This window comes from Gallus gallus, chromosome 8 (assembly GCF_016699485.2).
Source record: "Gallus gallus isolate bGalGal1 chromosome 8, bGalGal1.mat.broiler.GRCg7b, whole genome shotgun sequence".
In the NCBI taxonomy this organism is placed as follows: domain Eukaryota; kingdom Metazoa; phylum Chordata; class Aves; order Galliformes; family Phasianidae; genus Gallus; species Gallus gallus.
The window spans coordinates 11,471,654-11,495,967 of NC_052539.1; the positions used below are offsets into that span (position 1 = coordinate 11,471,654).

The window sequence follows — 24,314 nt, forward strand, 5'->3', positions numbered from 1 at the left end:
TTTTTTTTTTTTAAACTCAAGATTTATTGGAAAGAAATCTGATCCCATATCTTCTCAGCAACATAGGACATTTAACATTTTGTATAGACTGTATTCAAGTAGAAAAGATTACATTAAAAATTTCTAATATTGCACTTGGGACAAGTCATGGCTAAGCTACTACATCAGCATTCCAGAACAAAATCATATAGAATCTTCAGAATTTTAGTGAGCTGCCTTGTGTTATCATTTAGATTTTCTTTACAGGTATTTTTATATTGTACTATTCAATTTAAGCTCATTCCAAAGAATTCTTGTAGTTTAAAGTTAAAGGCAAGCAATATGCTGTATGCAAGCAATGTTTTATGCTACCCAGAATGATTTTGTCAGATTCTTCATTCACATTATTCCACACGTCAGCCGCAGTACAGAAGCAAGTCATTTAACTCTGTTAAAGATCCTAGCACAGGCATGAGAGAAAGACTTCAATGCACATGGAAATTTCCATGGAAATTTCATGGAAAATGAAATACACAACTCCTTCTACACATTATTTCTGCCAGGTTTTCACATGGGCAGGAACCTTTTCTGGCTCACTGAAACAGACAGATAGATTAACCAATATTTGCACATAGTGAAATGCAGTCTTCACATACCAGAGACAAGAATAGAATAACCGACATCTTTCCATACTGTAGCAGTCTCTGGCCAATGAAGTCCCAACATATATGGTTACTTCAAAAAAAGCCTGAATGGGGAGAGAAATCCAAAAGGGAATTCCAGCAAGTTGCAGATAGGGATTTTGCTAAAAGTGTACAGGATGAATTAACCACTGAACACGTGTACGGGATCAGAGAAATTTTAAAAAAATTAAATCCCCTTATAAATTACTCTTATAAACACACTTCAGAGGAATGGGGTACTCAACAGTCATAGAAAGTGGCTGTCAGTGGCTCCTGGGGAGAAGAGGACAGGGCTAATCAATAACTAAAGCTGTTGTTCTGAACTGGCATTGAACTTATCTCATTACATGAGTTACATTAGGATTTGAAAGCATCAAGGTTTCAGCAAGTGAAATCTACATTCATTCTGGGACAAAAGCCATGAAGTTCACAATTTGATGCAGCTTAAATATTCAAGGGTGGAAAACTGCAGTTCAGAGGCAGCTTCTCTCACCTTCTGTCTGTTTACCTTCCTGAAAAAGGTTCACTGACCAACAGAAAACAGATACCCTTTCCTTCCTCTACCTTTAAATTCAAGTAAGCAGTAAAAATGATGTTAAAAGTCACTAAGGTCTATCCTACTAGTAGCAGCAATTTTCAATTTCTGTGTAAAAATAGTGTCCTCAGCTCTTATTAATGAGATTAAGCTTGACTTTTAGTAAGCAGTATTATGTAGAAATAGATCCATTTATTTAACTTGCACTTTCTCTCTTGAGCAAATCAAGCTCTCTCCAAGGGCCACATTTACCACAACGCTGAGGGCATTTTAAGCACAGGCGTTCTAGAGCAGGTTTTTCTTTTTTAAACTCTTCAGAAACAGAGGCAAGTCTTTCACAGTATGCTCTCAGCAAAGTAAAATGTCATTCTGTTGTATGTCATGTAAAAATGCAATTTGCAGGATTGGACTTTGGTCAATGTAGTTTTAAGTTACTATTTTCTTTCACAGAAAAAAAAATCACTTAGATCAGAAACCCTACATTAAGGTTCAGCTACATGAAAATGCAAGGAAAGCATACTTTGAGAACTTGGCTCAAACTTCCATACTGTTTGCTATTAAAGTCAGTTTTGGCAGACGATCTGCAGATACTTATCCATTGACGGATATCAGGTACCCACACAAGTCTGCTTAAACAAGATGACATATCTATTAATGTGTTAAAAGCAAAACTTCATATAAGCCATTTGCTACATAATCAGCAAATCAGAATAACTGAGCTTTGATATTCAAGACAAAAAAGGCTGCACTTCCAGCTGCATGGTTTGTACTCTCCTAAGGCCTCAGCAAGTAGCCCCTCAGTAGCTGGAAAAGAACTGATACAGTCAAAAGTCTTTGCTTATTGACATAGGAGAGCTAACTGCAGTTAGCTACGGGGACAGGCCATCTACTGTCTTTTGTAGAATCTTGCAATGCTTATCCTTTGTCAGAAAGGCTAAAAAGGCTTAGAAGTCTATTTTGAGTCTGACCTCCCTAAATTACCTCAAAACACAAAAGATGAAAACATCAAATCATCCTTAAAAATTAAGGTGGTACACTGTTTAGAAATCAAGCCCTCCCAAGCAGTAAAAAGATAAAAAACTATTAAAATGAACATTGTTTAATTATAACCAGCTTATAGGCTTTTGCATTTAATTTCCTATAATGAAAAATTTTGTAGATACATATCTTTAAAAAAAAACGCAAAAACCAACTGCCACTTGGGTAGATTCTCACTTGGAGAATCTGCAACAGTTGTAGCAGTTGTCTTTTCATTAAGACAACTAAACAGTGACCAAGCCTTACAACTTGGGCAGCCCTACAATATATTTCAGCAAGTCCAGGAATACTCAGTCCCCAAAGATGCTCTGAACTGCTATAAAGATGATTTAAATCAAACTGAGCTCTTTGCTCATGACAGTTGTAATGGAGCTGGCTACTGCTTGCCTTTAAACATTGACTACAACATCAAGAAATTATGTTGTCAAACAACAAGCCACAGTCTACATGCATCTCTACAAAATGACGACTTCCAGCTGTCTTTTAATTACCTTTTCTGTGGTCATGCAGGCAAATGGTATCTTCAGCTGATACAATCAAATTTGCTCAACAGATTCTTGCACCCTACCCTACCCCATCTAACTTTTCATCCTCCAGTCAGGACCTCCACAGCTGGCAGAGCACCTGCAAGGCAAGCCTGACAGAGGAGTGAGGTAGGATGTAGGTCAGTGCAAACTGCCTAATAGGGCACTCTGCACCTGTCCCCCCGGAGAAATGAATTAGATCAGAAAGCAACAATAAGGATAAGGAAGGCTGTGAGGACTGGAAGGGACCATAAAATTTAGAAGAGGTATGTGGCTTTTCACGGCTGTTATTTTTTACTCCCAGTTTTCAGTTACAAGATCAAGAAGTATAACCCCAAGCTTTCTAAAAAAAAAAAAAAAAAAAATCAACATTTCTTATTCCATTAGGAGAATTCAGGTATCAACTATCTATCAAGTTGGCAACCATCAGTATTTTCCCATAAAGAGAGATCAAAGTTCAGATGCTATATAGGAGCAACAGAATAAGTGCCAGAAACTTCCTTTTATCATGAATTTAGTATCATCAGTGGTAAACAAACAATTTCTGCAAAGAAACCTTCAGTACTTTCCCAATGCCTAGCACTTACTACAGAGACACTGCTGGCTTCTACAGGTGTTGAGTGCCATACCACTCTGTATCAGGTACCTGAAGAGTACTTAAAATCTATAACTGGCAGTAATGACTATGATTTACAAGACAAACGACTGTCTTGTTTCTCTCTCCACATGTGAAGTATAATGTCTTCCTACAAAACCTTCTCTTACTAATTTAAAATTTAACTGCAACAGCATAGTGGAATTATCTGTAATATCAAGTATAGCAGATTGTTGTTGAAAACAATGTTCAGATTGGAAAGCATAAAATGACTACAAAATACAACTAATGTATCTGGAAAAAACAAATAACTTACTCCATTGAGAATGTTTTTTTCCAATGAAAATACAAAAGGCTACAGTGAGATAGTAGAAAGAAACATGACTTTTCATCCTGGAAAAGCATAACCTTGAATAACAGGAAAAGTAGTCTTTATTTCCATTTCAGGTATAACCACCAGGAACACATCTTCAGTATTTGGAAAGGCGAAAGTTACCTCACCAATCATTTTAACAAGAATTACTAAAAGCTGTTAAAATTGAAGAGATTTAGACTTTCACAAAGACAGGGGTGTAATTTTGTTTGCTCTCACAGTTTGGAAAATAAAAAAAAAGCTTCATGCATTGTTTCCATCAACCATGGAAACAGTTCCCTCAGCTGCCTGTTTTTTGGGTGACTATGAACATGGATAGCACCACATTATATCTCATTACTCTCAACAGTATGAAGAGACTAAGAATAGGAGTTATATCTAAATCCTTGACTAAAATAGTTTCTGCAAGCTATATGCAAGAAAATACCCACCTTGTTTTGGAAATTTCTTCACAATGGCTTTGCCTTTTACCTTCAGAATTTTTTCCTGTTTGGTACAATGCAGTAATAAGGGAAGTCTAACATCTACAGTTACGCAAGTATACAAAGTCCCCACATACATCACTAGTAAATAATCAGACTGTATACAAGATAGATTTGTAGAAGTAATAAAACCCTTCGATGCTTCATATTTATGCTGGCAAATACCTCTCATGATATAAAAGGCACTTTGAAAACCCAATATGGTTTGGTTGATTAAGTTTGCAAAGTACAAACAATTGTACAAACATATAATTATATTGAAGCATGTCAGCCATTGTGACATTATGTACAAAACAAGTTTCCAATTTTTGATAACACTGGTTTTATGAGAATGAGCAGTGGTTTCAGCAGCTTTACTGTAGATGTTACAGGGTTTCCAGTACCACAATTTTAGTTTCCTATTGGAACAAATGTAGTAAGTAAAAAAACCTTCAAAAACTTACAAGTTTAGGGGGCCACAAAAAGACAAGACCCAAAGTCCATAACATTCATTCTATATTTACTCCTCAGAAGTCAACTTCATCCATAACCCAAAGACAGAAGTCTATTCAGTCAATTCCAGGCCAGTGGTAGAGGCAGGCTCTGTCCTGGGAAGTGTCTTCTTTTATATCATTACAGTACAGAAAACTTTGGTCCAACAGCACAATTTCAGAAGCTCACTACATGGCTGCAACATCAATTTGTATGTAAAGCTGTCTTACTCCTGCCTATGGAAAAGAGAAAGAGATTAAAAAAAAACACCAAACAATAAAGCCAAAGCAATTTAACTGTCCTGATAAACTGTTCACATCAGTAAGCTGCCCTACAAAAAGTCTCAATCCTCATTTTCTCTAACTCAGCTTCCACATTCAGCAAAACATTTGTTGAGATACCTGCCAATTTTGAAACCCATACATTTTTTAGAGAGCACTGCTTGAAACACATGGTTCTTTATGTAGTAAAGAGGTGTTAGGTGTTAAGTACATATTAACACTAGCATTTATCCTAAATAACTGTCACATAAAGAAGCTGCACAAATTTTCTCCTGTACAAGTTTAACTGCCTGAAAATAAGCTGCTTACAGAGCTCTAAGACTGAAATGGAGCAAAAGCACAAGACTATAACACAGGACTTGTGGTTTGAACCAGCTCTACTCTTCTAAGATTCTAGCAAGACACAACACTTGCTACAATGAATTGACTTGATGTGAGATGACACGAGAGATTTTGGTATAGGTATGCAAATGACTCCAGAACATCTATTTCCTCAGAAATTCTATTAAACTAGACTTAGATTGACTCATTTAGTTTTACCATCAATAAAAACAACATAAAAATAATTTATTAATTCATTTTAACCCGTGTCAAGCAAGTGCTGTGATGGTCACAGAGCGACCTTGAAACACTAGGTTGAACACTACTGAAGATCAGACTGTCCTCAAACATCTTCAACTTGTTTTTAGCTCAGCTGAGCTGCAAAAACAATCAGCAGTTATATCAAAACTTATGAAGGCCAATATTATTGAAGAGAAAAATCTACTTGCTCAAACTCATTGCCATAAGTCAGGTAAAAAGAGCAACAGACCTTGCTCCCCCACTTCACTTCCAAGATACACAGCTCTAAAACTGCAAAGCTACAAGATAGTGGAAGAGTGAATGAGTCACTAGGAAAGTGCAATCCTTTGGTGACTTGAGATGTAAAATCAGCTTTGAGTATACATGACAGAATATTCTGCATAGTCCTTCCCAGAAACTATCCCTTAACAATCTCAAAGTACATAGAGAAAGCCATACAGACGAATTTGTACCTGATTCATAATCTAGAGCAGTATATAATGGAATATCTAAGAATGACCCAACTTTATGAATAAAATTAGATTTTAGAATATTTGTAAGCTTCAGTGGCATTTCCCCTGAAAGTGCTGAAACTGAGTATGCTAGATGCATGCAAATCCCTAAACGATCCATTCTGTAAGTTTTAATAGAGGAGAAATGTAATAAAGATAATAAAATAATAAAAAATAAAACAAGTCATAGAATAATAGAATGGTTTAGGTTGGAAGAGATCTTACAGCCCATCTAGTTCCAACCCCCCTGCCACGGGCTGGTTGCCACCCACTAGATCAGGCTGCCCAGGACCCCATCCAACTTGGCCTTGAATGCCTCCAGGGATGGGGCATCCATAGCTTCTGTGGGCAAAGTCACTTTCTTAGAGAAAAAAAGTTTCATGAAGTTCCTGACTATTAGGATAAAATAGGCACTTACCAGATGCATAAACAATTCACCACACACATGTACTGACAACACAATTGACCAGTACAACATTTAGAGCGAGAGAAGGAACATGCATGTGAGCATGTGCAAATGCTTTCCCTGCTGCATAAAGCTTTCAAAAGATTTATGCAAGCACTGAACTGTATATAAAGGTATTTTTTATTTAGAGTATTACATGCAACTGATCAGAAGCTCCCTTCTTGACTATCCAGCTGACTTCGACAAATTAGTAATTTATGTATCCTCAAAGTATTACCATTTAGCCGACAATATTTATTTTATTGCATAAAACACTGGTTATAAACAGGAATATCCATCTCCCTTTCAGCTACTGAAAGCTCCATTACTCAGAATTAGAGGAAGAAAATTGAAATATCTATGCATTTTTTCATAAATATAGTCCTGCAACAACAGAAATAAAAATCAAGATATTGCCCCTGGATGGCATAAGTTACCACCTTTGCTCCTGACAAAGTTCTCTTGCTGGAGAATTCTCTATTTTATCTCAATGGACTCTAGATAATCCCTGTAAGCCATTCGTGTCCTGCAGCTACGCTGGAATAGGCAGCCAAACTAAGTGTTTAATGATTTGAAAGTATAAGGAAGCAACAGAAAATGTTTACTCAAGTTTCTACGATTTTGGTCTTCTTAATAGAACTCCTATCTTCTAATAAAGTGTCAGGTGTTCACAAGAATTCCATACCAACTTCATACCAACTATAAATGCTATCAAATACATCTCTATGTAAAAACAAATATATTATTCTATAGGGAAACAGGGAAATACACTGATCTTACAAAACACGACAATTAATGGTTACATTTTAATCAGTGATCATCACAGCATATATGTTACTGAAAAACAGCATAACATGCAAAGAAAAATGATTCTTAAACTAGGTCCAGTCTGTGGTCAGAAGCTCTCTCGAGGGAAGACATTTATTTTCTTGGTTCCTCACATTTACTCAAATATACAGGTTTCAACACCTCAGAATATTACTGCTCTTATTTCCATTACATGGCATTAACAGTTAATGCAGGGAGGTATAGAAATTCCACCTACACTACAAGGAATTCTGAAATTGTCCTTCACAGCTGGAGAAGAGAAGCTTTTCAACAGTTACAATGATACCAAAAAAAGAAAACTTTTTCTTAACAAGAGTTGTAGTGTCACGTCAGGTAACTTTGCTGATGAGATACATACCTGAGTAAAAATATTGTGAGTCTGGCTTAGAATCCACCTTCCATCAGCATCAGGAGCTACTAATAATTTCAAAGTCCCTATGTAAACGTCAGTACAGAGGGTCCAGAAGTGTGGATCATGTAAACTGTAAACTCCTTGCAACTGCTGCACCTAAACATAAAAGCAACTTTATTCTTTTTTCCCCCTGAAAATACATGGGCTTAAATTCCTTATTACAGTCTTTATGATTGTAAAGAATTGAAAGCAGATTCTATGTATGGGTCATAATTCTCTATCTTGCTACTTGTACACTGTACAAATATTTTATTGAAACCATTTCTGGAAACAGTGGTGTTCAAGAGAGAAAAATAATGTATTTTGTTGAATCCCTTCTCAAATTCCAACAGTAATTTCTGCAAATGGAGTAATTTTCCTATTAAAAAAGTAGAGATTCTAGCTATTAATAGAAATGTATTAATATGCCTCTAAATATTTTGTGAGGGCTTAAGTTTGTTCCATCAAAACAATTCGTCTTCCAATTCTAGGTGGTCATTATAAATCCATAACTTTTTGAGATACAATGACACTCATTCTGCAAGCACATTAATACAGTGTACTTCGTAAGTTTGCAAAGGTGCTTCACATGCTCAGATTATGACACATAAGGTAAATCAGCCAGGAGTAACAGGACAAATCAAATCCAGATTAACCTCCTTACACACAATTGTCAATGTTATTTTACCTCAATTTAGTAAAGACGGATCTAGATTTTGAGAGATCTAGATTTTGAGAGAGAGAAACTACCCTGAACAAAAGAACAACATCATGCACAAGCAGCACAAATGACTGTGAGGAAAAGCTTCAGGATCTCTTTTTGTAACCTAACATAGCACAAGTTGAAGTTAAGCTACATAATATTTAAAATTTCAGAAAAATAATTTATCTGGCATCTTCATTTCTACAATCTAGAGAACCTTTCACAGGCTTTACTAGAAAAGAATATATAACATCCTCATGTATGGCTGAGGATTCTCATATACAAAAATGGCCAAAGTAAGAGCTTACCCTCTGATAGCACTGAGGCAGGGCATTTTCCAGAGATGGAGGAGTTCGCTGCATCAAAATTCCAATGGATTCTTTTAGAAGTGGAACAATACTATAAAGAAAAAGGGAATTTAGCTACTATGACATTTTCAGAAGTTGCAGAACAAAGTAAAATAACATTCCTTAGTGCTCTTAAATAGTTCTTTAGTTGCTTGACCAGAAGATGAGAAGTTTATCATGAAAACCTGCCACAGATAATAAAAGAATAGATAAATTCTAATGGTGTCACACCAAAGGCAAGCTAACTTCTCCCTCAAATTACCCAGAGACAATCAGTCATCAAAAAATAATTGGTTTAACTGTGGGATTTGGGATGAAATTTAAGTGTCTTAAACATATATGACAAAGTAGCTGATAAGCATAGCTTAAACCAAAACCTACTTCAATGGCCTATCACTCACAAGCAACCATAAAAATATGCAACTGGAACTGTTTTTCTTTTGTGTCTGGTTTAAGACATATCTTTCTTATGAACTAAAATAATAACAAGATCATAAAACAAAATTAGTATGCACCAGTCCAGCTATACCAAAGATATTTTGTCAGAAACAGAATACTTAGCATATTCTTGACATGAACTAAGTGCAAGGTCTCATCTGACCTCAAAGATTTAACATTTGGAAGCAATTAGAGGTTCCCTCTTTACTGCACGGTCTTGCTTAATCAGCAAACTAAAAAGACAATTAATCTTTTTTTTTTTTTAAAGCCCCATGCTACCAGTAAGTTCATATTCCAATTCTATCACTGCAAGTTTACACTTAATAAGTATACAGTATGTTGATTTTTGTTTAGGAGCAGTCTATCATGCTTGGCTCAGTAAAACATGCTAAAATTTAAGATTATGACAACCATCTATAGCCCAATCTCAAAACTTAAATAGTAATCTAATTTCAAGAGCATGCAAGTCACTTAACTCTCTACAGCAGAAGCAATGATAAATTTAAGAAGCCAAAAGCTGAATTTTAGTGTCTAATACTGGCATCATGGCTGGAGTAAGCAGAACAACAGGTTCCATTTCTGTCTTCAAGCAGTGCCAGCATATGCAGCTTCCACTGCTCAGCTCACTCTTTGGATAACCCTTAGCTATGGCAGAAAGGAGTCAGAGGTTGCATGGCTCTTGTATAATGAACCACAGGGAAAATAAGCATCCTAACATTAAAGCCTCTCTGGAAATAAACCTATTATTCCAGTCAAATTCACTGCCTGACATACTCCATGTGGCCTCATACAATTGTGCTGCTACTGCATCAGTTCAAAACTAGGAAGTAGCAATTAGGGGCAGACGGGAGATACTTAAAACTGAGCTTATCACTAAGACAAAAATTTAGAAATATGTTAGCTGTCAATCTGTCTAAAAGAACCTTAATTGGAGTTAACAGATATATAGGGAAAGAGTCTCTTATCAATCATACCGTCTCACTAAATAACATCAAAGGAAGCTGGAGCTTCCAAAAAATCAATTGCTGAATTGTTTTCAGTTTGACTCACTAGTTAAAAAAGCTTCTTAATATAAGCCTTGAAGGATCAACACAGGAGTTCTGAACGCAAACTAAGACTTTTGAATACTGACTCCATTCCTGTAACTTTAACAATATGCTTCTAACATACGCATCCAAAGACTTAAAATTCAGACACACCGCTTATTTTTCTACCAGAGGGAGGACTGAAGGAATGGAGAATTAGGAGCTTTCCCATTTACTGAAAAAGACGAATAAGGGTGAAAAAAAATACCCATAAAAGAATCTAGCCAAAATATGTCTGATTTGCATACATTTACATTATTTCATAAACTGATGTGCATTATCTGATGGAATGGAAAAGAATTAGCAAGCAGAAGATCTGGATACAGCCTACAGGAACTTAAGAGTAGCAGGTGAGGCATATTAACCCATTCCAAAAAAGGATTTGGTCAGTGAAATTGGTTAATACATTCTGGAAGAGGATATACATTGAAAAGATGAAGCTAAAACCTCATTAATGAGCAGTTCTGCTGAAGATGTATTTAAACTTACTATCTGCTTCATTCTGAAAACCTGGGTCTGTGCAATCAACATGGTGTGCAGAAGCACAAACACTGTCTCTTCTTGCCAGGAAATGGGGAGCGGTTTTAAGCAGCACATTGAAATCAGTCACTCAGAGTCAACTATTGTAACAAAGAGGTGAATGGTCAAAGACAATCCACTGTATAGGTGGTACAGTTTAAAAGAGGGTCTTCCTGCTGACAAGACTTCACCCATTCTAGACTTCGTAATGGTTCCACACTAATGCATCAAGAAAAATTTCCTGAACAAGGTTCTGAAAATAATGCTGCATGAATTACACTTAAGAGTTAATGAGAAACCCCAAAGCAGAGTGTTTAATTAAACATCATCATCTTAGAAATACAGGCAAATCAGGGAGTTGCTTGATACTTTATAGGTGAAATACTTTCTCATTTAATTAGGAAGACGTTTATCTCTTGCAAAGCTGAAAAGGCCAGAAGACAGCAACAATGATGGGATGCAGTCTCACAAACACTGTTAGAGTGCACAAGGTCATACGCATATCTACATGTAAAGGTACACTTTCTCTCACCAGGTAACCTTTCACTGTAAACAAAACTAAAATGACAAACTACAGAATCTATTTTTCTGGAGTCTTTGATACTCCACTGTCTCATGCATAGTATTGCAGTAGAAAGCCTTTGATTAAAACCCAGAATTCCATTTGTCATTAGTGTGAAATACGTGGAGCTGCTTCTCCAGCAACTTTTGCATTCCTACTCCCCCTGCCACTTTTTTCATGCACAGGAGGTGTATAAGCATTGCTACTAAAGCAGATACATTTTTCCAATTGTCTCTTGTTACCAAGACTTGAATCTAAAATATCACATTATTTTATAAGAATGGAACCTGAAAGAAGCTCTAACTCTCAGGATAGAGAGAGTTACAATAGCTTTTGTAGGTGGCTGGTGTGTACAAAATGAGTGAACAGTAAGAAAGCACGTTACACTTTCACATACTGTTACATAGGAAGTGATACGATTTAACACAGGCAAGAACCAATTGCACAAATCTGATAAATTCACCTTGCCACTATTCCACACTGCTTGATTAACAATGAAGTATGAAAGCATTACCATCTTGACTGACTTGCATCACAGCTGTTCCAGCCCAATTCAGTTTCTGCCACTGCTTTTCTAAGCACATTTAGCAAGACTGGCACCAGCATAGTCTTTAACAGCAAGACTGAAAGCAACTGAAGAGTCAAGTACCCCTTATAGTTATTGTCGTCAGATCACAAACAGGAAACTCATTTAATGCTCTCAGCACTACAAAATACACAGGATTCTTGAGATTTTTTTTGTTGTTGTTGTTTTTGTTTGTGTGTGTGTGTGTGTGTGTGTGTGTGTGTGTGTGTGTGTGGAAGATAAACACTGCTAAGACCCAAGACCACCTATGGCTCTTGAAGTACTGTAGCTGAAAGTCTACAGCTGGATTTCAAAATCATTTATTTCTAGTCACCACCCACACGTGCAGAGCCAGGACTGGGAACGTATTTCCAAATTTTTCTTATTAGGCCATGGCAAATTTTAACTAGGATGAAGGCTTTATTCAAAGCAAAGATCACAAGTTTAATATTTACTTTTCCAATCTGAAGTGTTATTAACAGCAGTAAGGGAAGTGTTGCCAAGTCTACCTAGTCTATCTTATTAAGAAACAAAAAGCTAGAGACAGCTCTTGCAACTATCAGCTTCAAGTCTTTTCCAAACATTTTTCCCCCTCACTTTTAAATTCCACAAGATTTCAGTATAATATTTTTTCTAAATTAGATTTAGATGACTTGAAAAAGGTAAGGACAAAAGTATTATATATCCTGGCAATAATCAGTTGGGCCCCTACTACTACAACAGAAGTTCATCTTAGTAAAATCTGAAAAACCTTCTGAATCAATTCTAGAAGACATCATGCACAGCATAGTGAAGAATAAGGTAGAATAAACAATGGTTTTATATCCTGGAGTGTAAATGAAAACTACTAAAATAAAACAAAGGTTGGCTCAAGCTCTCAAAACATTAATCTGAAACTACAAGCCATCCTGACCACCTTGTTTAGTGCACTTCAAACAAAGTCATCGGTAATCAAGTCTGTTAGACTGCTTGAGAAATAAAATCTGCAATTAGACTTTGCTCCACTGCTGTGTCAAAATGTGCCGGTCTGAAAGAAATGCAGATTTGCTTCTACTGACTGAATACAACTGCACTGAGATTTGCACAGTAATCCTAGAGATCGTTTACAGAGTTGTGGATGAACAGCCCAAGTCAAACATCAAGTCTGATATCAGGTCAAAGGACACATCAAACAGTGGAATTTTCCAGCCTTTTTAACATGGAACACAGACCTCATAAGCCCTTCCTAACAACGCTACAAGACCTATTAATAGCTTTATTATAAAACCTCTATTATGGAAGTTTCAGCCTTCTGCCAACCTCTGTATGAATGCAACAAAAAACTCCTCTCATTCATATGGTACCTTCTGATCAACACTCCAAATCTGCTTTGCTGTACACAAAGGTACACCCTTAAAAAACAAAGGGTATGGAAAACAGTGTTCTATCCAACCATTAATTCAGCAGTAGCTTCCTTCCCCATGGCAACTTGCACATTTTCTTTCCAATTCTAGGCGAACCTCAGTCACATAATGGACTTTTTCATTTACAAAATTGAATTTTTAATAATTTGTCCTTTATAAAATTACAGGAAATTTAAGACAATCTATTAAACTTATATTAATGCAGTAATTTAATAGTGATGTGGATTTCTGTGGGCATTTAGCAACTGAAGAACAATGGCCTACTCTGATAAATAGGGAGATTCACATCAATAATTCTGTGAACGCTGCCATGCATATGGTACAAACATGCCATATATGGTAAAAACTTAAGCATGTAGCTGCAGTTAATCAGATGATATTTACCATGGGTGAAGAGACAAAGGTCTTCAGTTACGTCCTACCTGGACTTGTGGCACTCTGCCCTGTGCCACCGTTTGAACAGTTGCCAGAAATATCCCAGTAACATCATCAACGAATAAAATGTTTGCTTCTCCAAACTCATTCAAATTGCTTCATGTTTGCAGTGATCTCGGTAAGCAACAATAGGGAAAGCAAGGAACTACTTGAAGCATTTCCACTAAGTCTTAAAAGGGATAAGGATGTCTCAGAGTACAAAGAAAAACAGTTTTCTCCACGGAAAAAAAAAAGTATCAGTCTTGATTCATCAGGGACAAGGGCATATCCTGTGCCAGCAAGCTCAGCTCTGCTGCACTGAAGCCATTCTGCTCCATTTACTAGAGTACATTGGCTTACATAAGTGCATACTAAATACAGAAAGGAAGAGTTCTACAGTTTGAACCTGAAGAACACTATTGTATTACTGTGCCTACAGTGTTAAAACTTGCAGATTTAGGAGCAAAAGCAGTAGCTGTAGAAAAGGAAAAACAAGGCAACTTATTTAAGAACACACCAAGACAAGCACACAGAACAGAGATAACGTGCTACTCAGAATAAAAGCAAGCATTGTAAAACACAAGCATAACAGATAAACCTGTTCTTCTGAGCTGTAATTTGTGCTACTGTAACTAGCATTAAAAAGACTACCAGATATCAACACTTACCTTACTCCTATAAGTAATGCTATCAGCATTGAACAAATAGGATCTGCTATCATTAGACCATAGTTCTGCATCAATATAGCAGATATGATTACACCAATACTTCCAAGTGTGTCTGCAACAATGTGTAGAAATACACCTGTAAGAGATTAATTAACATCAATTTAGCTTGGTATTCTTAAAGCTAATTGAATTATTTCAAAGATTCTTTGAGAAGGAGAGTTGCAAGACATAGGTAACATGATTTATACTTGTTACGTTCTGCATCAATTTTTGGTCAAATACATAAAGAGCAATCACAGGGTTTCAATATATCCTTACAATATAAAGCACTTGCAGAAATTATATTATCTTCTGCACATAGCATGAAGGGGTATTTCACGGCATGCCTATCAACTTCTGCAGTGAGCTACAGCTAACATTTTTCATTCAGTACTCACCTACATTATAGCAAAGAAATTCATATCAACAAAAATAGACCAGTAAGGCTTTGAAAGATGCTTGTTTCATTGACAGTAGAAGCTGCTTAGCAAAGAGACTGAAGACAAGTGATTTTGAGAATTACTTATTTACTGCAGAAATGTACAAGTTCACTGTTATTTTGAAGAACGCACAAGGTAAAGAGGAGGAATCAAACTTTGCAGCTAGTCAAAAATCAGTCTTTGGCGCTCCCTGCTGGCAATAACAGGAATAGTCATTCAGAAACAGCTTGCTGAATATATTTATCAGGACCATGATATTCCGCCCTCACAAAAAATAACTCACAACAATAAATGAGCATTCTACCAGTTTTCTTAAGCCTTCTTTGTGCTGGGCCTGTAGATAATTCCCTTCATAGCAGCCCACAGAGTGCCAGGCATCAGGTTTGTGACTGTTTGTTACTTACCAACATTTTAGCTATTGCTGAATGATCCTTATACAGCATCAAGGCCTTCTCTGTTTCTCACTCTGCCCCCATGCAAGCAGGCAGGGGCTCAGCATAATGCTGGAAGGGGACACAGCCAGGACAGCTGACCCAGACCAGCCAGAGATATGTTCCATTCTATGAAATATCATGCTCAATAACTAAACAGAATCTTTCAAAAGCAGTTGTTGGCTGGGAGACAGCAAGTGATTGCCTTTGTACCAAACTTTGTTTCCTATTTTTTTTCTTTATTAAATTGTCTATATCACATTCCAAACATATTTCTTGTCTGTACTCTTTTGATCTTCTCGCCATCATTGCTGCAGGGAAGGGGAGGTGGTTGCTTGGGTGGTGGACAGAGCGAACTCAGAAGAATACTGAAAAGTTGAAGTACTCTTTTTTAATCATGATTCAGTTAAAACATGCCTTTCACTTGGAAGTCAGTAGATCAGTCTTCTCATATCTGTCTTGAAGTATATATACACACAATGGTGAAGATATAAGCACTGGAAGAAGTGGAAAATGTTCCCTTGGAAGGACTACAAAGAAGCCAGGAAACCACTCAATAAAATAACACAGAACATACATCTGGATTTGTCAGATAATTACACAGTACAATTCTTTCCGTCTAATTTTTGAGCACTTAAAAATAAAAATCAGAAGTTCAAAAATGACATAATCAATAGTTTATATTCTCTAGCTCTCGGGAAATTATCGACTCCAATTCTCCTTCAAGCAATTGATGAAATTTAAGTTTAAAACTCTGGTACCCTGCAGAAATTATTATACTGATCTGCATTTTTCAAATACAGTCTATCTTAATAATAGCACTTTTTCAGTTTCTAGGATGTACATTACATCTTCAGTTTCTGCTTTTAACCACTCTTCCCTCATTTTTTATTCTTTGATTTTTCAGCATCTTGACAGTACAGAAACTGAACCCCAGCTTCTGCAACCTCCCTTTTAAGCTGCGTTGACACAGCATTGTGTTTATAGTTCAGTGAACGTCTCCGTGCCTAGCCATACACAGGGTATGCACTCATTTGTTCAAACATGGAAGGAGACTTTACAAAGTAAGAAAAAGGTAGCATTTATCCAGAGGCACCCTCTGAAATAGATGTGTAATGAACAGTCACAGGCAGAATAGGATTAAACAAATAAAGCACTGTATTTATTCTCATCATACCTTGTAAGATCTGCTTGCTAGAACCAGTCATCCCCTCAAGACAATGGTCATCTGTGAAGATAATATTCATAGTGGCATATTAACCTACACAAACGCTCTCTTCTAGTGGTATATTCTGTTATGGTCTTCCTTTCTGACATGTCTTGCACAGACAAGCTGCTCACAATGAATACCTTTTGCTGTAGCTTTTGTTTTTTAATGCAACAACTAAGTCTTAAAACATGGATTGTTAAAGAAAGCACAGCTTCACACAATAGTATATTTTATATAAAAAAATATATAGTGTATATATGTGCAAATAGATTTTTTTAAAATCAACTTTTTTTTTAAATGAAAGTTGAGAAATGAAACCTTTCCAGTAATTAGCAAAAGAAGCCACACCAAGAATACGAGTCATACAACAGAGCAAGCAAGAATACAATCATATTTGTTACCAAGGAATATTTCAGTTAAGCCTTTGCCCTGAGCATTTAAAACAAGAATAAGACTTGAAGCCAAAACTGAATAAAAAAATTCTCTTATTCAAGCAGATCAATGCCTCTGTAGCAATGTAAGAGAAAAAGATGTTTTTTTTTTAAGAAAAAAACGTTGAAGGATAGCCAATGACTTACAGAGAGGATATAAAATAATTTATGCATGAATTGATTTGAATATTAAATTGCACCAATATATATTGGTGCATAATAAGAATATATTATTCTTCGTTTCACCGGGAGTGGACTGGAAGAGCAATGACAACACTGAGTTCATATTTTCCAGCCATATTTCAGAATTATCAATTTTCTAATACACATATCCACTAGAAGGCCTAAGTAAAGGTTTTTCTATACTCTTTGTCACCTCCTGTCACAAGCTGCTGTGCATATTCAGAGCAGAGAACAACATATCCTTTGTTACCTAAGATTTAATTCACAGCTCAAACAGAAAGGATCAACAATGCAGTATTACAACAAGGCTTTAATTCACATTGTTTCAAACAGGTGGCAACCACACTGTCTCTTCTCCTGTAGTGCAGGCTAGCGATCATATTTTGTGGGGATGTCTCTTCAGATTGTTTGCCTTTAAGGAAAAGATTTAAGCATAGCAAAGATACAGAATACCTTTCTCATAACTAGCTTTAAAACAGATTACAAGTGCCCAAAACAAGAAAAAAAGATCTAGTTAAGATCACACTCCATACGTAACAAATCAATTCCTAAGTACCCACAAGAAAATTGCTCATTTATCTTTCCCAATACCTTAATCTCTGAAGTCAATTCAATTGAGAACACTGGCATAAGTTATTATTATTTTGATCAAAAATTGAAATAAAGCACTTGATATCTGATTTCATTATGTTGCTATAGCATGCATGCTTTTATCTTTAGCCTGCATATAACAAAGATGAACAGTCCAAAAATTTAGGTAGAACAAAACCTATACAACAACACTTCATTGATCACAAGTGAAAAAACATTTCTCTGCATACTTATAGCAATAAGCAGTCAGCAACCTCTCTTCTGTTCAGAAACATCAGTAATGTCAAATTTAAATTGAATCAAGTGATGTTTTATGACACTAAGTACTTACCATGGCAATAATCCTGACCATGAGAGAGTCCATGGCTATGGCCATGATCATGAGTGTGTCCATGTTTATGCTCATGGCTGTGACCATGACCTCTGTGACTGTGCCCATGGCTGAGACCTCCATTAAATAGAGAATGGCTGTGCTCATGCCCTATAAACAAATATTAGAGTATAAACGCAAGCGCTGAATAGAAGTAAACTTACATTTGTTTCTCAGCTACCTAAAGTCTATTCATCTTGTAGGTCACCTCAAGGCATGGCTTTAAGCAAATTTCTTAGTTTACAATTAACACAAGCTTTTTGAAATATAAACCTTTGCATGTAGCTGTATGAATTATATCTGATTTGAGTAGTTATTTTAACACAGCTTGAAAAATGTGCACAACATTTGTTACAAGTCTGTTGAAAGCAGATAGAAAACTGAAACATGCTACTGTTCATACATTAAAAATTTAAGCTTCTTCTATGAGTCTGTATCACAGTTCAGAGGCTAAGCTGGAACGGATATCAATTAGCTTTGTAGAAAAAAAACAGAAATAACATTTACCACAAAAATTTACACAAGTGTTGCATTTAAAATTAAAAAACCATGAAGTTGAAAAGTACCTGAATCTTCATCCCACGCTTAAAATTTGATTCAAACATCTGGTTAATTCTTTCTCCAGGAAAGACCCTGACTAACTACAGTTTAATTTTATTCAAAAGATACTCTGCAAGAGAAAAAATTCTCTTCCAAGAATGTGCAGTAGAATTCACATTACAGAAAGCAGATTATGCATTTCTAGGCCTTGCAGGTTAATGGGTGAGTTAAGTACAGCGGTACACACTAATGCTAGTGTTAAAATGTGAAAATTGATACTGCAATAAGTCATTTGGCTAGGATTGCCACTAAAAAGACCTAAAAACATAATACTGAGGCTCTCACTAATGGGTAACAGTGTCCTAGAACACAGGATGCTTAAATGTAAAAAAAAACAAACCCAGAAAAATACGTGTCCTACCAGAGCCATGTGAATGCCCATGACCTCCATGTTGAAAAACAAATATTCCTATAAGATTTACAATGAATCCCAGTATAGAAACTGGAAGAAGTCTCTCATGATGCACATCAGGAGGCTCCAGTGCCCTCTAGAAATAAAAACAAGAAACAATATAGCATTTCAGTCTCATCACAGTAGTAAAAGGCACTGAGAAAGGTTGCTCCTGTATCTAAGCAGTTTTGTGCTTTCTTAAATAAGCAGGTATACATAAAGACATCATTAGGAATTACTCAGGAATTTCACACTCTAAATCTGACAATGCTGTTGTAAATCAAAATGCTGTTTAAGAAGTTACTATTAACTTACGGGAAAAAAATGGGTTTACATCACAAAGCAATTCCAGACTGCCCTATACTCTTGTTCAGATCCCAGATTCTTAAGCAATGATTTCAGTAATTTTATCTCCGCCAGATACACTCTACAAATAGAAATTGATAGTACAGTTCACCCCATCACATACCTCAACACCTTCAGAAAAAATAAAGAATGCTGTAAAGATGAGGAATAAACCATTTACAAAACCAGCAAGTACTTCTGCTCGAACATATCTACAAAAAACAAAAAGCAACAGCAGATATCACCACATCCACTTAGAGGTGGGAAATTAAAAAGCAAAGCTTCAAAACTGAAAAATTATCTACTTCTCAAGCAGTTATATTACACAAGGAATTCCTAAATAAGACAAAGTATATAAACTACAGATAACTTATATGTAATGAACTATTTTCCATGTTGACAAAGAAATTTACAACTACAGCCAACTTCTACTCAGCTTCCATATTCTAAGTAGAAAACAACAAGTCCTGAGATCACTTGAAAGGTAACAGTAATAAAACAGTGAAGCAATAAGTGGAGGGAAAGCAAGACCAGTACAGAAAATTAAGCAAGCAGGACACTAGCCCAAAACAAGCCTAAGCCTTAACCCACCCAAGTATTGTTCTTATTCCAAAGACCTAAACACAAGAGCTTGCCTCTGCAGCCATTACCTGGCCTAGATGAAAGATTTACAATATTTCCCATTTAAGATAATCTGTGCATGATGTTACAGTATAAATATATATTTAGAAACTACAAAATACGGTTATGTCTCACATACTTATTTAAGATGGCTGATGAAAAGTTTTGTTTAATTTCAAAAAAGTCAGACATTAATTTCTTTCCCTTTTAGTAGGGGATTTTTAGTAAAGGTCACAAAATAAATATTTCTTACATACTTGTCCAATTAAAGAAAAACATCATTAGATTAACATGCAACTCCAAAGGAGGAAGCACCAGATTTAATAAATGGTAGCTGTTCTCTCATATGTGGAACAGTAGCTGTTTAAGTGCAGAGCAGTAGCTAAGACAGAACCTGCCTTCACTGCAGTTAGTTCATAGCAAAATAAATTCCTCCTAAACTGATTCCTAGATATTCCATTTTCCACCTTGATTAAACAGTGCTTTGAGTCTCAAACATGATGCACTCTTATGCAAGACAGCTGAAATTAAATGTTGACATTCAGGTCAGTAACACTATGAGCAATGCAGCAACCCACCTTATAGCTCAGCTGCTGTTAATCAGTATGACTGATTAATACTACTGTATCATCAGTACTGTTTTATAGGCACAACTGCAATGCACAATTGAAACAAGTGCCCTTGAAACAGAACCAACTGCAACAATTATATCCACAAAGGATACCTGGAGGACAGCTGCAGTAATGGGAACTTTAGTGGCAGCCACAGCTGTTAAAGACAACTACACCAGCTGAATCCTGCTGGGTCTGCAATGCATGGTTCATAATCTCAGGTGCAGCATCTCCTAGACCTAGGGCCTTTCAGAGATAACTTTCAGAATAAGGTATGGGGCAACAGCAGTTTGCAATTCCCTGTGATATACCCCAGCTCACTGTGTGGGCAAATCACCTGTGCTGTGCACATGACAAAGCATAACACCTTTGTGTTCTGTAACATGGTTACACTAGTACTATTGCAGAGCTCTTAGCAATGAAATATACTCATCAGAAGCAGCAGCTTTACATTTTTTCCTACTTCTAGAGAAATACAATAAAGGTTTAAATAATTCACCTTAAAAAGCATATTTTCAATACAACTTTTCCATGTTCTACAAAAACAGGTTTTGTGCACACATTAAGTTAACAGCCTGAAGTTTCTTACCCATATGAGAAAGCATCATTTGACCTCCACTTTGAAATAACTGAAGCTGCTAATCCAGCCAATAGAGCAGTACAGTCAAAAAACATATGAAAAGAATCTGATATTAAACCTAAGCTGGAAAAGAACAGAAAAAAAATGTTATGTTGGGCACAAGAAAAAAAACAGAGCATTCAATCTTTTACGCACTAGAAGAATACACTGCTTCTAAGCCTCCGGCACAGTTCTGCTAGCTCAGGGGACAAACCCACACCAGACCACCAATATAAGGTGGATGACAAAGGCAGTTTGTGTGCTGACAAACCTGCTTGTCAGCCTACTGAGGTTGCTTTGAAAGAGTGCTTAGCAAGAAATCCATCTGGCATATGTTGGGATGATGGGTGGGAGGGAATTCCACTGACACAAATCAAAGCCCCAGAGGTAGACACATCCACAAATAAAAAGAGCTCTGCTTATCAATACCAAAATGACCATGGAATGGAGGACAAGATATGTTCATCTGTTGACTTTATGACAGAACTCCCCCACAAGGTGCACAGAATTACTGCAACATCTAAAAACCTTTGAAAAGCTTATCAAAGAACTTAACTTTAGAAAACAGCTTAGAAAAAACACATCATCTTTATTATGTTCCTTCTAAAGAACATTATCTATTTCACCCAGTTACAAAGCATCTTTCAACTCTTTCAGCAAATACTTAGGATCTACAGAAAGCTATTACAGATTTTCAGAACACCTACTATATACACACACAGCAAATGAGGCTTTTTTCTGAACAAAATTTAAGTTCGATTTCTCAGCTCTAGTAGTTCTACTTCCTGACAAAAATGACATGACCAGAAAAAATACCATTTATCGGGACTATTATCATGAGTATAGATACCCAAGGACTGTAGGTATTTGTACTACAATGAAAATTAAAAATATTAATAGCTGAGACGTTGCCTTGATTAGTTAAGCCACAACCTAAATGAACGAAGTTTTGAACTGGCAGAGAACATGCACAAAATGCAGCTCACTAGCAATACAAGTAACACAAGCCCTGCAGCTTCCAGAGGAATATTCCTTCAGAGAACAGATAGCTATTAGAATATAAATTTCCTTTTGTACTGTGATCAAATCTCTCTTTAATATCAGGGACCAAACAGCCTGGTTTTCCTCAAGGTACATGAAATATCTCAGTTATCTCAGGAAAGCTTAGTCTAATATTTATTAGAGAACATAAAAAAAAGTTTACTCAGAGGAATTAACTAGCGTTAAGTGCCAGTTTCAAAAGGCTCCACATGATAAAAAGCTATCTTTTCAAATCTTTAGCTTTAATTCTCACCTGCTGATAAGGTTCCATTGAGCTATTTTCAATAAACATTTCACTTCACCTCGCAAAATTCAGCTGGCCAATGGATACCAACAGGCAATCAGCTGCTAAGGATCATCCCAAATCTTGATCAGAACCACAATAAAGTATAAAATATCAGCACAACACATCGCTGAGATGTGTTATTTCAATAAGCAAATAAAGGTAAGGTTATCCAGTGACCATCTTGGAAGAAGTTTAATACACTGATTTTCTTCTGAAGTCCCAGTTATCTCTCTCTCCACCACACTTCCAGTAACACCCATTTGTTGTTAGATTCTGATTTATAGCTTGACCAAGATTACTGGCAGCATCAAGTCTTGGAGGACAGCTAGATTCGCATTGAAGTCAAACAGTTATTAAACAAACTTGGAATTATTCGACATTAGCAAGCTAACCCTTTTAGCCTAACTGAAATAAACTTCAGAATTAAGTATTTCAGACAAAACATGCAACTGCAAAAGCAGGTATGGAGGACAAGAGAGAACAAAAGTCTTGTTTTATATATTTATATATAAATACGCACTTCACATACCCACACAAACGCATATACACCTGTAAGACACTTCAGGAAGTCTATGGTAACTTATTAAAATATCCTTAGCTGCTACAGCAACAGATAAATTAAATAATTCTGGAAAAAAAAAACGTTTAAAAGACAAAAGGCTGGACACGTAGGAAGCAGCAGAATCTAATTCCCTATCAAATTCTTTAAGGGTGTGGGTGACAAGTTCTCCCCCTCCCCAAAACCAGGTGACATCTCTAGGAAAACAATTCATTCTCGTACTAAGAAATACAGAAGATTCAATGAAAAAAAAAAGACCCAACACATGCAGGTAGGAGGCAATTAGGGTGACTATAATCGTAAGTTTGCAATGGTAATGAAGAGCCTTATTTTTTTTTTTTAATAGTCTCTTGGAAAAGAGGAGTGCCTAAGAACCAACTGCTAGTGAAAAAACAAATACCATACCAGCTCTATAGCCACAAGTCATACAGCCAATGATCATGGCACTGTGCTCAGATCTACAAGACTTACCACAGCTACAAAACCAACACAGCTCCACCTCTTTCAAGACTTAAGCAAACATCTCAGAGCAAACAGAAGCACTGGATTTATCAACATTGGTCAGGACAAATTATCTGTAATATGTTTCATTGCATGGCATAGTATTATAGGTACAGCAATAAGTGATTCTGCTGCACAAAGGACAGGAAGCCTAATAAAAGACCAATCTGATTGCATACGAGAGTTTTTTTTGAATGACCTGTAAATTAAAGAGACACAAAAAGTTGGTGCATAGTGATTACTAAGGTAAGCAAGTAATCCAGTTAACCACTAGTAATGCACAAGGTATGTAAGAACTTCCGCTGGAATCCACAGGATATTTAGCAGAAACTCTGTAGTAGAAGACACTGCATATAAATGAGGACACTTCCACAGCTGAATAAGTAACTCAAATACATGTGTGGTGGTTAATATCTTAGAGTAACTCAAGCAGCAGATTTCAACTTTAAGCTCTAAGTTAGGAAAACGCGGCATCCAAATCTGTTGTCTGAGCTTTGTGAACATCAATATCTCAGAACAGTTGTAAGATAATCATATAACTTACTGTTTTTGTCATTTAAGGGAAAAAACATAGTAACTCAGCAAACAAGAAGTTAGAAATATATAAGAAATAACAATTGAAAAGGAAAAAAAACCTGAAGAT

General features: G+C 36.2%; 1 protein-coding gene across 4 annotated transcripts in view; it reads right to left on the minus strand.

Moving 5' to 3' along the window:
• Window positions 1-24,314, minus strand: part of SLC30A7 (solute carrier family 30 member 7) — a 26,951-nt gene continuing 2,637 nt past the window's right edge. For 2 of the 4 annotated variants that reach the window (XM_046944423.1, XM_015290612.4), the window contains 9 exons: window positions 21,255-21,368; window positions 19,558-19,645; window positions 19,059-19,185; window positions 18,059-18,208; window positions 16,490-16,540; window positions 14,403-14,538; window positions 8,710-8,800; window positions 7,666-7,815; window positions 3,769-4,916 (listed from right to left, as the gene is read on the minus strand). In XM_046944423.1, the coding sequence (XP_046800379.1) occupies window positions 4,869-4,916; window positions 7,666-7,815; window positions 8,710-8,800; window positions 14,403-14,538; window positions 16,490-16,540; window positions 18,059-18,208; window positions 19,059-19,185; window positions 19,558-19,645; window positions 21,255-21,368 (955 nt within the window). In that variant the 3' untranslated portion in view covers window positions 3,769-4,868. Of the gene's footprint in view, window positions 4,917-7,665; window positions 7,816-8,709; window positions 8,801-14,402; window positions 14,539-16,489; window positions 16,541-18,058; window positions 18,209-19,058; window positions 19,186-19,557; window positions 19,646-21,254; window positions 21,369-24,314 lie in introns of all 4 variants that reach the window. The other 2 variants (NM_001008788.2, XM_046944424.1) reach the window with 2 other exon arrangements.